The sequence below is a fragment of the Mustelus asterias genome, chromosome 20 (assembly GCF_964213995.1).
Source record: "Mustelus asterias chromosome 20, sMusAst1.hap1.1, whole genome shotgun sequence".
NCBI lineage: Eukaryota > Metazoa > Chordata > Chondrichthyes > Carcharhiniformes > Triakidae > Mustelus > Mustelus asterias.
The window spans coordinates 81882377-81898810 of NC_135820.1; the positions used below are offsets into that span (position 1 = coordinate 81882377).

At 46.9% G+C, this 16434-nt stretch overlaps 2 protein-coding genes across 2 annotated transcripts in view; one reads left to right on the plus strand and one right to left on the minus strand.

Moving 5' to 3' along the window:
- Positions 1–16434, plus strand: part of LOC144508694 (CMP-N-acetylneuraminate-beta-galactosamide-alpha-2,3-sialyltransferase 2-like) — a 556023-nt gene that overhangs the window by 321040 nt on the left and 218549 nt on the right. The gene's annotated exons all lie outside the window — the stretch shown is intronic.
- Positions 1–16434, minus strand: part of eif6 (eukaryotic translation initiation factor 6) — a 67362-nt gene that overhangs the window by 26687 nt on the left and 24241 nt on the right. The window contains exon 2 of the mRNA XM_078237007.1: positions 13126–13301. Within this exon, the coding sequence (XP_078093133.1) occupies positions 13126–13301 (176 nt within the window). The remainder of the gene's footprint in view (positions 1–13125; positions 13302–16434) is intronic.

Consider the following 16434-nt stretch of genomic DNA (forward strand, 5'->3'; position numbering starts at 1 on the left):
TGCCGCACTGTGGAAGGGGCAGTGCCGAGGGAGCGTGCCGCACTGTGGGAGGGCCAGCGCCGAGGGAGTGTGCCGCACTGTGGGAGGGCCAGCGCCGAGGGAGTGTGCCACACTGTGGGAGGGCCAGCGCCGAGGGAGTGTGCCGCACTGTGGGAGGGCCAGCGCCGAGGGAGCGTGCCGCACTGTGGGAGGGGCAGTGCCGAGGGAGCGTGCCGCACTGTGGGAGGGGCAGCACTGAGGGAGCGTGCCGCACTGTGGGAGGGGCAGCACTGAGGGAGCGTGCCGCACTGTGGGAGGGGCAGTGGCCGAGGGAGCGTGCCGCACTGTGGGAGGGGCAGTGCCGAGGGAGCGTGCCGCACTGTGGGAGGGGCAGTGCCGAGGGAGCGTGCTGCACTGTGGGACGGGCAGCACTGAGGGAGCGTGCCGCACTGTGGGAGGGGCAGTGCCGAGGGAGTGTGCTGCACTGTGGGAGGGGCAGCGCTGAGGGAGTGTTGCATAAGAATCATACTTCAATAATACATCATTGGTTGTCACAAACCATTGACGAGCATGGAAAATGTAAATGCTGCACTGTTCTAATTTTGGGGTTGAACTGAAATCTCGGACAATGCCACTCACTCACTCGCCTGTCCAGGGACCCAGTAGTGGAGCTGCCATCAGGAAAGCTCCTTGGCAGAGAACCGGCACAGGGGACAGCTGGCATGGCAGATCTGGCCATCTCCTCAAAAAACAAGTTTGGTCGGCATGGTGGCACAGTGGTTAACACAGCTGCCTCACTGCGCCAGGAACCCGGGTCAGATCCCCGGCTTGAGTCACTCTGTGTGGAGTTTGCACATTCATTCTCCCAGTGTCTGTGTGAGTTTCCTCCGGTTTCCTCCCACAGTCCAAAGATGTGCGGGTTAGGTTGATTGTCCATGGTGAATACACGGGGTTAGAGCGATAGGGCAAGGGGGTGTAAAGCCCTCCTTCTGCGCTGTAGGGATTCTAGGGATTGAATAGCTCGAAGTACTGATCGATGCTGAAATCACAGGCAGCTGCTGAGAATTTCTTGCTCTTTGGATCTTTGGGGTGGTTTTTGCCATTGTCCTTGAAGAGCAATGGACAGAGTGGAGAGGACTGAATTTCAGCTCCACTCTTCCATGTGCTGGGCATGCTCCGAATAATGCCACACAGATAGTACCAGGCCGCAGTCCCCATGCTGGGCAGACTGTGAATAATGCCACACAGATAGTACCATGCTGCAGTCCGAGGTGTAGGTACACCCAGTGCTGTTAGGATGGTAGTCCCAGGATTTTGACGCAGTCAGTGAAGGAACGGTGATTTATTTCCAAGTCAGGATGATGAGTGACTTGGAGGGAAACCTCCAACTGAAGGGCTAAGGAGCCTTGGTGAGCTGCTGCAGGACATCTTGCATATAGATCACACATCTGCTACTGAGAGTCGATGGTAGAGGGAGTGAATGATTAAGGTGATCGCTGGGGTGTCCTTCAAGTGGGCTGCTTTGTCCTGGATGGTGTCCAGCTTCCTGAGCATTATGGAGCTGCACTCATCCAGGCAAGTGGAGAGTACTCCATCACACTGCTGACTTGTGCCTTGCAGATGGTAGATGGGCTTTGGGGAGTCAGGTGGTGAGTTATTCGCTGCAGGATTCCCAGCCTCTGACTTGCTGTGATAGGCACAGTATTTATATAACTGGTCCAGTTCAGTTTCTGGTTAATAATTAACCCCCCACTTCATAGTCAGGGATTCACTTCTTGATGCCACACTTGGTCAAAAGCGCCTTAATATTAACGGCAGTCACTCTTACTTCAGGACTGAACTGATGCTGGACATGGTCTGGTTCCTCTTTCACAGAGCGGAGCTAGGACAAAGTCCCTGACGACAGTGGAGGTCTACCCAGTGTCCAGTAACGTGCCTTCAGATGTCCCAATACTCAGAAAAGACAAGCCTTCTTCCAACTATGTTTCGATTAGATTGGCACCAGGTAGAGAATGGTGGCAGAATTGAGAACAGTCGCAGCTGGTGTAGGCAGTGCTCAAACTGAAGCCGTGCTGTGTGAGAGATGGGGACACTCTGCACTCCTGGAGGTGAAGATGTACTCAGCATGGCTCCGAAACAGGGCTCCATGCCAGCGAACAGGCCCCCTGCCCAGAAGGTTCTTGTTGACACTGACAAAAGCCCAATTTTCACAGGGAATTTTCCAATTACTGAACAAACCAGCTTTGATCTTGCACTGTATTTTCTTACAGGTTTATTTGGAATCACGAGCTTTCAGAGCGTTGCTCCTTCATCAGGCGAGTGGGGAGGTAGGTTTCACAAACACGGCATATATAGACAAAGACACAATTACAAGATAATGGTTGGAATGCGAGTCTTTACAGGTCAGACAGTGTGAGTGGAGAGGAGGATAATCACAGGTTGAAGAGGTGCGAATTGTCTCAAGCCAGGGCAGTTAGTAGGATTTTGCAAACCCAGGCCAGATGGTGAGGGTTAAAGATAATGTGACATGAACCCAAGATCCCGGTTGAGGCCGTCCTCACGCGTGAGGAACTTGGCTATCAGTTTCTGCTCGGCGATTCTGTGTTGTCGTGTGTCGTGAAGGCCGCCTTGGAGAACGCTTACCCGAAGATCAGAGGCTGAATGCCCGTGACTGCTGAAGTCCCGACAGAAAGGGAACACTCCTGCCTGGTGATTGTCGAGCGGTGTCCATTCATCCGTTGTCATAGCATCTGCATGGTTTCCCCAATGTACCATGCCTCAGGACATCCTTTCCTGCAGCATATCAGACAACGTTGGCCGAGTTGCAAGAGTATGTACCGTGTACCTGGTGGATGGTGTTCTCACGTGAGATGATGGCATCAGTGTCGATGATCTGGCACGCCTTGCAGAGGTTGCTGTGGCAGGGTTGTGTGGTGTCATGGTCACTGTTCTCCTGAAGGCCGAGTAGTTTGCTGCGGACAATGGTCTGTTTGAGGTTGTGCGGTTGTTTGAAGGCAAGTAGTGGGGGTGTGGGGATGGCCTTGGCAAGCTGTTCATCTTCATTGATGACACATTGAAGGCGCCGAAGATGATGTTGTAGCTTCTCCGCTCTGGAGAAGTACTGGACAACGAAGGGTACTCTGTCCGCCGTGTCCCGTGTTTGTCTTCTGAGGAGGTCGGTGCGGTTTTTCGCTGTGGCGTGTCAGAACTGTCGATCGATGAGTCGAGCGCCATATCCTGTTCTTATGAGGGCATCTTTCAGCATCTGGGGGTGTCTGTTACGATCCTCCTGATCCGAGCAGATCCTGTGTATACGGAGGGCTTGTCCGTAGGGGATGGCTTCCTTAACGTGTTTAGGGTGGAAGCTGGAGAAGTGGAGCATCGTGAGGTTATCTATGGGCTTGCGGTACAGTGAAGTGCTGAGGTGACCATCCTTGAGGGAGATGCGTGTGTCCAAGAATGCAACCGATTCTGGAGAGTAGTCCATGGTGAGTCTGATGGTGGGATGGAACTTGCTGATGACATTATGCAGTCGATGTTCCAGCCATGTCAATGCCAGATCTTCGACACAGATGCTATCATCTCATATGAGAACACCATCCACTAAGTACATGGTACATACTCTTGCAACTTGGCCAACGTTGTCTATCTGATACACATGATGTGGAGATGCCGGCGTTGGACTGGGATAAACACAGTAAGAAGTTTAACAACACCAGGTTAAAGTCCAACAGGTTTATTTGGTAACAAATGCCACTAGCTTTTGGAGCGCTGCCCCTTCGTCAGGTGGAGTGGAGAAATGCAGAAACAGCGCAGAGTCGCTGAGCAGAGACTGATAGCCAAGTTTCGCACACACGAGGACGGCCTCAGCCGGGATCTTGGGTTCATGTCACACTATCTGTAACCCCCACCCTTTTGCCTGGGTTTGCAAAATCTCACTAACTGTCCTGGCTTGAGACAATTCACACCTCTTTAACCTGTGATTATCCCTCTCTCCACACGCACCGTCTGTACCTGTAAAGCCTTGGTTACCTGAAAAGACTCGCATTCTAACCATTATCTTGCAATGAGGTCTCTGTCTACTTATGCCGTGTTTGTGAAAACTACCTCTCCACTCCCCTGATGAAGGAGCAGCGGTTCAAAAGCTTGTGATTCCAAATAAACCTGTTGGACTTTAACCTGGTATTGAGAGACTTCTTACTGTGCCCACCCCAGTCCAACGCCGGCATCTCCACATCATAGTATTTCTTGCCAAGGTATCCTCTTCAAAGAAAACTATTGTTTGTTTTAAATACCCAGTCTGTACCATGCTGACTGGGCAGGTCCAACCATTGGTTCATCTTGCGTGGGGCTTTGGAAAGGCTGAGATACTGGAATATGGAAGAAGTTCCTGACCCTGTTATTTATTCAGGAATGAGGATATCGAGTGATACAATCAGTCTGGGCCGCCATGCTCCTGCTCAATAGGCTGCTGACAGTCTCAGACGGAGAAATGGACTAAAGGGGCTGAAGGGCTGATCGTGGCCGCTGAAGCGAAAAGGAATAGGCAGCATCTCCTGGAGGAGAGAAGTGAGCGGAACAGCTTGTTGGGCTGGAGTTACTCACTGCACAACCTGTACATTTAACATGGTGCCAGCCTGGCAGAAAAAATCTTATTTCCGCTTTTTGGTTTAGCAGCCTATCAATGCAGATAAGCACTAAAGCCTTATCTGCATGTGTTAAACAGGCCAGTGCTGGGATCAGCAACGTAACACCAGGCCTATGTGGAAGCTGACAGTTGTGGCCCTTGCAGCAGTGATGTGACTGCGTTCTGCTTCATTATGTCAGGCTGTCCCGCCATTCACACAAGGAAAATCACACGGCTAAAATGTCAAAATCTGGTCTACCACAAACTACTCTAAGAGTTTATCAATAATGAATCTCGGTTGCGAGAGGGGAAGCTAACTCACATAAGCACTAACAAACATTACTAATTTACAACACTGGCAAAGAGGTTCCACTGATTCCAAACATTATTCAGTAACTGGCTCATTGCCGTATAGATGCACAATACAGATCCTGTCAAACACACATCTCACTACTCGCACACTCAGCAACCGGCTGAAATACAGCTTCACTGATCCATGTAGCATCTCCCAGAAATTAAAATCAAACCTCAAAAATAATGCTCAGGGTGATCACCACATACCCATCGCCCGAGGAGGAATACAGCAGCAACAACAGGCCATTTGGCCCAGCCAATGTACGCTGGGCAATCAGCAATCCTTACCCAGGTAAAGAGGAGCAGATTGTAATTGGTGACTGAGTCTAGAACAAGACGACATTTCAATTTCAGAGAGGGTTTGAGCTTTCACATGTAGCTACATTACTGATGGAATTCAATAAGCGAGAGAGGACAATGGGATTAGAGTGGACATTAGTCTTACCAGCCCTTTACTGGTGTAAGCACCCCTCTCAAATCATTTCCTCTGGCTCCAATTCTAGGCAGTGCAGTCACAGCCAACCTCACACCAACACGGAACCAGCAGTATAACTGCAGCTTTTGTGACCTGAACTCCAAGCTTGCCAGAGCAATAATAACCAAACCTGAACCTCAATCCTGAAGATTTTGAATCAAATCACTGATGCAGCATACACTGGGTTGGAGGATGCTGAAGATGTCTTTCACATGTATGAGAGGAAGAGGACTTGCAAATATTATCAGCACTAATGATTAACCAGCAGAGAAAGGGGAAGGAAATCACCAATCCGATTCAGAGTGCTGACCCCACAGCTGGAAAGATGAGATATTTAACCCTGGGGCCTTCTCATATGCTGAGACTGACCACCCAGACCATAGACAAAGCAACAAATACACCCACATCTGCAATGGAAATTTCTATCTGCCACTATCTATGGACTGAGACAAACTGGCTGCATCTCACACTGAAAGCTGGATTCGGGGAGCGCAGAGGCAACAATCTATGAGCAGGTAGAGGGATGAGACCATGGAAGGATTTGCAAACATGCAGACAAATTTTAAAATGGAAGCAATGTCAGACAGGGAGTCGATATAGGTCAGTGAGCACAGAAGCGATGGGTGAGGGGACTTGGTGAGAGTTAGGATACAGGCAGCAGAGTTCTGGATAATTAAAACTTAGCTTGAAGCTTTTTGATTTAAAGCCAGCCTTGAGCTACATGAACAAGGTTTGATCAGCAATCTATGCTGATCGCAAGAGGACGGAGGTACGGACACCTCTGGACATGGTTGCGAAGCTTCCTATAGTTGAATATGTTGGTAATAGTTGCACGTGAATAACAGCCACTTGAGAGAGACACCAGAGGGCGCCGGGTGCTAACCAAACCAAACTAAACTTAAAGCAGGAATCAAGCTTCTGGGAAGGGAAAGTAAGCCAACATTCCTTTAATCTAAACTCCTAGAAATCACACAACTGCTTGCCTGAAGCATGCAAAATTAATTTTTAACAATCACAGTGCTTTGAATATAGAGAGGGAGTGTGAGAGCTGCTAAGAGCTGCAATCTCAGCAAGGAATTTGGGTTATGCTGTAACCAGTGACTGATGGAGCTTTAAGCTGAACACAGAAATCTAGTTTCTTGGAATTTGCTCGAGTTTATGCTGGAAATTCTAGGATGTGGTTCAGTGAGTTGAAGACTGCTGTGAGGGTGGGGAATTCACTGGCACTGGGGGTTTGAGTGAAGTGCTTGTTTTTTACATTGGATGATGGCAGCACAAATCTGTTAAATTGCATTTTCCTCAGCATTGCAGAAAATGAAATGCATTTTGTTCTGTAACACAAGTTTCACAAATAAGTTTGGCCTGTAGAAGCAGTAGCTACAGAAGCAAGTGACCCTGTCTATATACTTCACTCCATGAGTTCAAGTATTTTAGGTATTTTCTGATCTTTCTAAAAAAAATATGTTGGAGGTTAGCTTTGAATTGCTGCAAATAATTCCTACATTGCCTCCTTACTGCTGTCATCCAGCAACAACTGTAGAAAGGACACAGGAGGCAGCTATTGCTCCCATCATCGACACCACTGCTCCTCCTCAATTCAAAGGGGGGTGGGGGTGTCTCCCCTGGATGGCGGGATGATTCCCGCCACACAGATCTTTGGGTAGACGGGCAGGACGCCCCATGAGGCACTGGGACCCAGGGCTCTGCTTCCTTTTCTTTCCTGCTCTGCCTCATCTTTCAGACATTGTGACTCAAAGCGTGATGCAGCTTGATGGACAAGTTATCAACATTGGGAGCTGGTTCCATGTGGGAATTTGCCACAAGAATTAAAGTGCGCTGAGTGGGAAGGCGGTGTAGATCAGTAATTGGTATTATTCAAAACTCTACAATTTATCAGTAAAGTTTACTGGCAGCATTAAAACCTATTGGCTTTATTAATCAAAAAATTAAAAATGATTAATTAACACATCTGGGAGAGGGCAGGCAGATGATGTGGGAGCTTCTGGATACTCGTGAGTTGCTGAGCTGCAGACACGGCGGCACATCAGGGAGTGGGAATGTTACCTGGACCCTATTTCAGAAGGTGGTCACACCTTTTAGGATATCATAGAAATCATAGAAACCCGACAGTGCAGAAGGAGGCCATTCGTCCCATCGAGTCTGCACCGACCACAATCCCACCCAGGCCCTACCCCCACATATTTACCCACTAATCTACACATCCCAGGACTCTAAGGGGCAATTTTTAACCTGGCCAATCAACCTAACCCGCACATCTTTGGACTGTGGGAGGAAACCGGAGCACCCGGAGGAAACCCACGCAGACACGAGGAGAATGTGCAAACTCCACACAGACAGTGACCCGAGCTGGGAATCGAACCCGGGACCCTGGAGCTGTGAAGCAGCAGTGCTAACCACTGTGCTACCGTGCCGCCTTCTTATTTGGTCAATGGTTGGGGACAGGAGGGTCTGACTGTGAGTGTGGCAGGTAAGGAATGTAGCAGCTCGGCCCTTGAGGTTTGAAGTTTTTCAGCTTGTTTGGACGGCAGTGATGGTTGCACGATGGATTAGTTAACTGGTTATGGTACCGTGGTACAGGAAGCCAATCAGGTCAGGGGAGTTGCAAGGAATATAGTGGTGTGTATAGTGGTCAGTGTTGTCATAGAGGTCGTAGAGTCAGAAGTTTACAGCAAACAGGCCCTTCGGCCCAACTTATCCATGTCACCCAGTTTTTACCACTAAGCTAATCCCAATTGCCCGCATTTGGCCCATATCCCTCTATACCCATCGTACCCATGTAACTGTCTAAATGCTTTTTAAAAGACAAAATTGTACCCGCCTCCACTACCACCTCTGACAGCTCAATCCAGACACTCACCATCCTCTATGTGAAAAAATCGCCCCTCTGGACACTTTTGTATCTCTCCCCTCTCACGTTAAACCTATGCCCTCTAGTTTTAGACTCCCCTATCTTTGGGAAAAGATATTGACTATCTAGCTGATCTGTGCCCCTCATTATTTTATAGGCCTCTATAAGATCACCCCTCAGCCTCCTACGCTCCAGGGAAAAATGTCCCAGTCTATCCAGCCTCTCCTTATAACTCAAACCATCAAGTCCTGGTAGCTAGTAAATCTTTTCTGCACTCTTTCTAGTTTAATAATATTCTTTCTATAATAGGGTGACCAGAACTGTACATGGCATTCCAAGTGTGGCCGTACCAATGTCTTGTGCAACTTCAACAAGACGTCCCAACTCCTGTATTCAATGTTCTGAATGATGAAACCAAGCATGTAGAATGCCTTCTTCACCACCCAGTCCACCTGTGACTCCACTTTCAAGGAGCTATGAACCTGTACTCCTAGATCTCTTTGTTCTATAACTCTCCCCAATGCCCTACCATTAACTGAGTAAATCCTGCCCTGGTTCAATCTACCAAAATGCATCACCTCGCATTTCTCCAAATTAAATTCCATCTGCCATTCATCAGCCCACTGGCCCAATTCATCAAGATCCCGTTGCAATCAGAGATAACCTTCTTCACTGTCCACAATGCCATCAATCTTGGGTGTCATTTGCAAACTTACTAACCATGCCTTCTAAATTCTCATCAATATCATTATTATAAATGACAAATAACAGTGGACCCAGCACCAAACCCTGAGGCACACTGCTGGTCACAGGCCTCCAGTTTGAAAAACAATCCTCGACAACCACCCTCGGACTTCAGTCATCAAGCCTATTTTGTATCCAATTGGCAACCCGCTCTGGATCAGAGAGATTAACACCATTCTCTGTAGCAAAGAGCAAGTTCAGACAACTGTTACTTACCCAGTGCCAGGTTTGGGACATCTTCTCAGGGCTAGAGAGGAACATTCAGTGGGAAGGGGAGGCAAAAACAGAAAATGCTAGAAAATCTCAGTAGGTCTGACAGTATCTGTGGGGAGAGAATAGAGCCAACGTTTCGAGTCTAGATGACCCTTTGGTCAGAGCTCTGAAGGATTGAATTCTAAAATTCTAATGGGATGGGGGAAAGAGATCTAGGGATGGTATGGAGGGTGGAAAAGAGGGAGAGAACAAAGGAGATCGTTGCCATTTGAATGTGGGAATTTCAAGTCTTGCGTGAATGTTAAGGATGCTTTTCCCAGTGACCTATTCACACATATCCCAATGAACTGGACTTCACTATCGCTTTAAGTTGGTTCTCAGTCAATCTTGAAGTAAAAAATAAAGCTCTTCAAACAATGAAGAGTAACCAGGAATATGTGCGAGATCTGGCACTGCTCTCTGAACGGTACCTCAGCTGGTGTCTGCTGTCATTTCCGCTCCCACTGCGCCCTACAACTCCAACATAAACAGCCAGTTTTGCTATTTCTCCCTGCAGCAGGAATCAAATCAGACAGCTCGATTCGAGCATCAGACCAGGCTCCGCTCTCCATTAAGCTGTGCTGCCCAATAAGGGAGTCAAGACAGCCAGAGACCACCTGAGTATCCAGAATCAACATTAAAATCTCCCTTCTCCTCCAGCCTCCCTTCTCAGGATGGTCTTGGTGTCGCGACAGTGTCGTGACCACCACCACCAGATACTTGGGGTGCTACTGTACCCCAAGAAAAGAAAATTAAGGCAAGAGGCTAGTAACAGTAACAATCGAGTGTTGCCACAGTACAAGAAGCCCTGAAAATCTTGGTTACAATGTGAAGGGGAAAGAGACTCAGAATTTCAGATACTCACCCAGACACGCTGGCATCGTCTAAGACTTACCTGGATAGTCACATGAGCAGTCTGGGAATGGAGGGATACAAACGAATGGTCTAGTTGTACCAATGAGCAGCACAGGCTTGGAGGGCCGAAGGGCCTGTTTCCTGTGCTGTACTGTTCTTTGTACCCCATCCTCAACATTTCCTTCATGTTTGCACTTGGAGAAAGAAGTGTTTTCTTCGACTAGAGCAAAGTTTTGGAAAATATGTCAATGCCACCTGCCTACCTAGGAGCTGCCTTCCTCCCGCAATCATAACCTCAGAGGAAGAGCCACCTACTACACCATGGGCAGCACAGTGGCAGTGGTTAGCACTGCTGCCTCACAGCGCCAGGGACCCAGGTTCGATTCCTAGCTTGGGTCACTGTCTGCGCAGAGTCTGCACGTTCTCCCAGTGTCTGGATATTGGGTTTCCTCCGGGTGTTCCGGTTACCTCCCACAGTCTGAAAGACGTGCTGGTTAGGTGCATTAACTGTGCTAAATTCTCCCTCAGTGTACCCGAGCAGGTGCCGGAGTGTGGCGACTAGAGGATTTTCACAGTAGCTTCATTAGAGTGTTAATATAAGCCTCCTCGTGACACTAATAAATAAACTGTAAACACCCCAACCAATTCTACTTCCTGGTTTTTTGAAGATAAATCCATTCTCACTATAACATCATCCCTCACTATCAGGGTTTCTCTCCTCCTTTTCCATTCTTTTGAAAATGCTGTGTACTCTTGAATATTTATTTCCCAATCTTGGTCACCTTGCAACCGTGTCTTTTAATGGCAATTAGATCTAAACTATTTATTTGTTCCACTAGCCCTTCTATCTTATTACGCATGTTTTGTGCATTTAGATAAAAGGCCTTTCTTAAAAAAACTATTAATCCCTGCATGGATCTTATTCACTGATGCACTATTACTGTTAAACTCTGTCCCTTCAAGGCTGCATTGCCTTGACATTTCTCTTTAGATTTCTTACTATCCCTTCACCCGATCGCTCCCTAACTTTTTCGTTTAAAGTCCTAGCCACAGCCCTGATTACACAATTCTCTCGGACACTGATCTCAGCCACGTTTAAGTGGAGCCCAGTTTGAAGAGAAAGACTTCCTCTGTCCCAGGAATCAAAAAACAACTGCTACAGAGGTTAACAGTGTTCAATCCCTTTCAGGTTGAGGCTAGACTAGCATTTAGTGTGGGATTGAATAGTGCACACACCAGATCCAGCCAGCTCTCCTGCCTAAAGGATATTCATGAATGTGTCGCGTTTTAAACCAGCAGCTTTTATCAACTAGGCTTGGTCAGAAACTGTAATTTAATTCACAATTTGCTATAGACCGAACCAAACACTTGGATAGGTTGGTCAGTGCCATAACCTTAACACTCCTGGGTCCAAATTCCCAACATACTGATGCAGTGAGGATTCCAAGTTGGTAACAAGCCTGTGATCAGATCCAATGCTCCATTATCCCATTTACATGCACTTCAATTCTAGGATAAATCAGGTCATAACAACATAGGTTTGGAAATCTGCATGCAAACATATATCTTTCATATTATCTTTCAGACAGTGCACTAAGGAGTACTGAAACAACAGCCTACTGTATTACCTGCGCCATGTCAGAGGCCATATGGCAAAGTTCAATCATCGGAACCAGGAGCCCATTTAGTGTCAAATTCCACTTTTGCCGGGATGTAGTCTAGGTGATTTTTTTAAAAAAATCATATTTCGATGGCAATCAGGGAGAAAGATAATTGGTTTGTAACATTGGCAAATGCTGGAAAAAACAGCAATCTTGCCTGCAATACAAGATTCTGCTGCTCCCACCACTATGAGGAGAGTTTGCAATCCATAATTCTGTTCATGTTCTCACAAAAGCTCTGAATTTTCTAATGACTCATGCCTGAATGAACTGTCCTGGGCCTACATCATGTCCAAGTAACAGTCCCTTGGTGCAATCTCAGCCTGCAGAGTAACAAATCTTCTCCCCAACCCTAATTAAGTGATTCTACAAAGTAGTTGTCATGGTTACAACAGTCAACACTTGCAAGAAAAATGTGAGAAATTTCACACTCCAAATCCTTTTACTCAAGGAGGTTGCATCAGCAGAAGGGTTGGGGCTCGCAACACATTATAATCTATTTGGCAAGCAAGTAAAACCAGCCTCTTTTGCAATTCAGACTCTCACAACATCGATGAAACTTTCACACAAAACCAGAGACCAATATTCCCAGAGCGTTGGCCAGTGACTGGTCAGCTCAGAGGCAAAGGGAAGGGAGAAAGCAAAGTTCATTTAAATAACCCACTACACAATGAACAGACTGACAGCAGTTAAAGGTGAAAGGCTCCGATCGTAAAATAACATTGATGAAGGAGCCATCACACTGCTGCCTCTCTAGTTCCAAAGACTCAAAACATTAACTCTTTTCACAGATGCTGCCAAACTGGCTCAGTTTTCCAACACTGCTTTTACTTTCGATCTCCAGCACCTGCAGTACTTTGCTCTTATTCACGAGCTGCACTTGCTCCAGATACATTTCCTTTCACACCAAACAAACGCATTCACAAATTTGCTATCATATACTGGAATACTTTAGGATTCCCCACAGTGAAGGTGAGGACAGGGCCACCTCTGGGGGTGTAGCTGAGAATCACACTCTGTCCACCCAGTGACAAAGGGTTGCCAGTCAAGCTGGTGCTGCAATAAACAGTGAAGGGAGAATGCTTCTGCAGCTCCCAGTTCAGGCTACATAACACGGCTCATTGGCAGCACTCCCGTCTCAGGGGCAGCAGGTTGCAGGTTCCAGTCTCACTCCAGGAGTCAGGCATATCATTTAACTGACATTGTCAGAAGGACAGTGCTTTGGATGAAGTCTGCTTGTTTTATCAACTGGCACATCTTTCTGTGCACTTTCCAATAAATACTCCCCACAAGATAACCACATACATACTCTGTCAAGATCTGGGTGCACCAGGGCCACATAGTCATTGCAGGCGATAACATTTCCAAGTGCAGAAAGACGTTCCTCAATTCTCTGAATGGCTACAGAGTCCGGAAGACAATTGCGGATATGCTGCAACTCCTGATCTGTTGTGTTATTCGGCACCAATAAACCATGTCGGTTCCCTGCGGAAGAGAAAAGTGTACCAATGAAGCCAAGACTGAATAATAGCCCACTTATTCTGAACAAGTATAAATAGCAACAATTTCTCATGGTGTAACCAACAGTCAGGGTTGGTATTACTGTACAATTATAAATAGGTACGAGACTGGTATACATACAGACACGTGAATTAGGAGTAGGAGGAGGCCACTCGGCCCCTCGAGCCTGCTTCACCATTCAATAAGATCATGGCTGACCTGATTGAAACCTCAACTCCACATTCCTGCTGACCCCCCAATAACCTTTCACTCTTTGTTCATCAAGAATCTAGCTGCTCTGTATTAAAAATACCTGAAGATTTTGCTTCCACTGCCTTTTGAGGAGAGAATTCCAGTGACTCACGACTTTCAACAGAAAATAATCCTCATGTTTTCAATGGACAATGCTTATTTGTAAAACAGTGACCCCAAGTTCAAGATTCTCTCAAGAGGAAACATCCTCTCCACCCTGTCAATACCCCTCAGGCTCTTAGGAACATAGGAGTCGGCCATTCAGCCCATCGAACCTGCTCTGCCATTCAATACGATCATGGCTGATTGGACACTTTTTACACTCACTATCCCCATAACCCTTTGTGTTATTGTTAATCTGAAATCTATCGATCTCTGCTTTAAACATACTCAGTGACGGAGCTTCCACAGCCCTCTGTGGCAGAGAATTCCAAAGATTCACAACCGCCTGAGTAAAAGAAATTCTCCAAATCAGTCCCAAGTGGCAATTCCCTTAATTTGAAATTGTGTCCCCTGGTTCTAGACTCTCCACAGTAAGAAGTCTCACAACACCAGGTTAAAGTCCAACAGGTTTATTTGGTAGCAAATACCATAAGCTTTCGGAGCGCTGCTCCTTCGTCAGATGGAGTGGATTCTCCAACCAGGGGAAACATTTTCCCTGCCTGTACCCTGTCTATTCCTTTAAGTATTTTATAGGTTTCAATGAGATCACCTCTCATTCTTCAAAACTCTATAGGATACAGGCCCCAGTTTGCCCAAACTCTCTTCGTAAGACAGTCCCACTATCCCCGGAACTAATCCAGTGAACCTTTGTTGCATTCCCTCTATGGCAATAATATCCATTGAGGTAATAGAACATAGAACATTACAGTGCAGTACAGGCCCTTTGGCCCTCGATGTTGCAACGACCCGTGAAACCAATCTAAAGCCCATCTAACCTACACTATTCCAATATCTGTTTTGGGGCCACTGCTGTTTGTCATTTTTATTAATGGAAGGATGGATTACTAAATTTGCGGATGACACTAAAGTCGGTGGAGTTGTAGACAGTGCGGAGGGAAGTGGCAGGTTACAGAGGGACATAGATAAGCTGCAGAGCTGGGCTGAGAGGTGGCAAATGGAGTTTAGTGCGGAAAAGTGTGAGGTGATTCACTTTGGAAGGAGTAACAGGAATACAGAGTACTGGGCTAATGGTAAGATACTTGGTCGTGTGGATGAACAGAGGGATCTGGGTGTCCATGTGCATAGATCCCTGAAAGTTGGCACCCAGGTTGATAGGGGTGTTAAGAAGGCGTACGGTGTGTTAGCTTTTATTGGTAGAGGGATTGAGTTTCGGAGCCAGGAGGTCATGCTGCAACTGCACAAAACTCTGGTGCGGCCGCATTTGGAGTATTGCGTACAGTTCTGGTCGCTGTATTATAGGAAAGATGTGGAAGTGTTGGAAAGGGTGCAGAGGAGATTTACCAGAATGTTGCCTGGTATGGTGGGAAAATCGTATGAGGAAAGGCTGAGGGGCTTGAGGTTGTTTTCGTTAGAGAGGAGAAGGTTAAGAGGTGACTTAATAGAGGCATACAAGATGATCAGAGGATTAGGTAGGGTGGATAGTGAGAGCCTTTTTCCTCGGATGGTGTTGGCTAGCACGAGGGGACATAGCTTTAAATTGAGGGGTGAGAGATATAGGACAGATGTTAGAGGTAGGTTCTTTACTCAGAGAGAGTAGTAAGGGCGTGGAGTGCCCTGCCTGCAGCAGTAGTGGACTCGTCAACATTAAGAACATTCAAATGGTTATTGGATAAACACATGGATGATATTGGAGTAGTGTAGATTAGACGGGCTTTAGATTGGTTCCACTGGTCGGCGCAACATCGAGGGTTGAAGGGCCTGTACTGTGCTGTAATGTTCTATGTAATATCATCCATATATTAATCCAATGACCATTTAAATGCCCTTCATGTTGGCGAGTCCACTACTGCTGCAGGCAGGGCATTCCACGCCCTCACTACTCTCCGAGTGAAGAAACTACCTCTGACATCTGTCCTATATCTATCACCCCTCAATTTAAAGCTATGTCCCTTCCTGCTAGCTATCACCATCTGAGGTCATTTAGAAAAATGACAAACAGCAGTGGCCCCAAAACAGGTCCTTGTGGTACACCACTAGTAACTGAACTCCAGGGTGAATATTTCCCATCAACCACCACCCTCTGTTTTCTTACAGCTAGCTAATTCCTGATCCAAACCACTAAATCACCCTCAATCCCACGTGTCCGTATTTTCTGCAATAGTTTACCATGGGGAACCTTATCAAATGCTTTACTGAAATGGTTGTCTCTACTCCCCTTCTTGAACAAGGGGACAACATTTGCTATCCTCCAGTCTTCTGGCACTGTTCCTGTAGACAATGACGACATAAAGATCAAAGCCAAAGGCTCTGCAATCTCCTCCCTAGCCTCCCAGGGATTCCTAGGATAAATCCCATCCAGCCCAGGGGACTTATCTATTTCACACTTTCCAGAATTGCGAACACCTCCTCATGAACCTCAATCCTGTCTAGTCCAATAGCCTGTATCTCAGTATTCTCTTCAACAACATTGTATTTTTCCTGTATGAATACTGATGAAAAATATTCATTTAGTGCCTCTCCTATCTCTTCGGACTCCACGCACAACTTCCCACTCCTGTCCTTGACTGGTCCTAATCTTACCCTAGTCATTCTTTTATTCCTGACGTACCTATTGAAAGCTTTAGGGTTTTCCTTGATCCTACCTGCCAAAGACTTCTCATGTCCTCTCCTGGTTCTTCTTCACTCTCTCTTTAGGTCCTTCCTGGCTAACTTGTAACTCTCAAGCGCCCTAACTGAGCCTTCA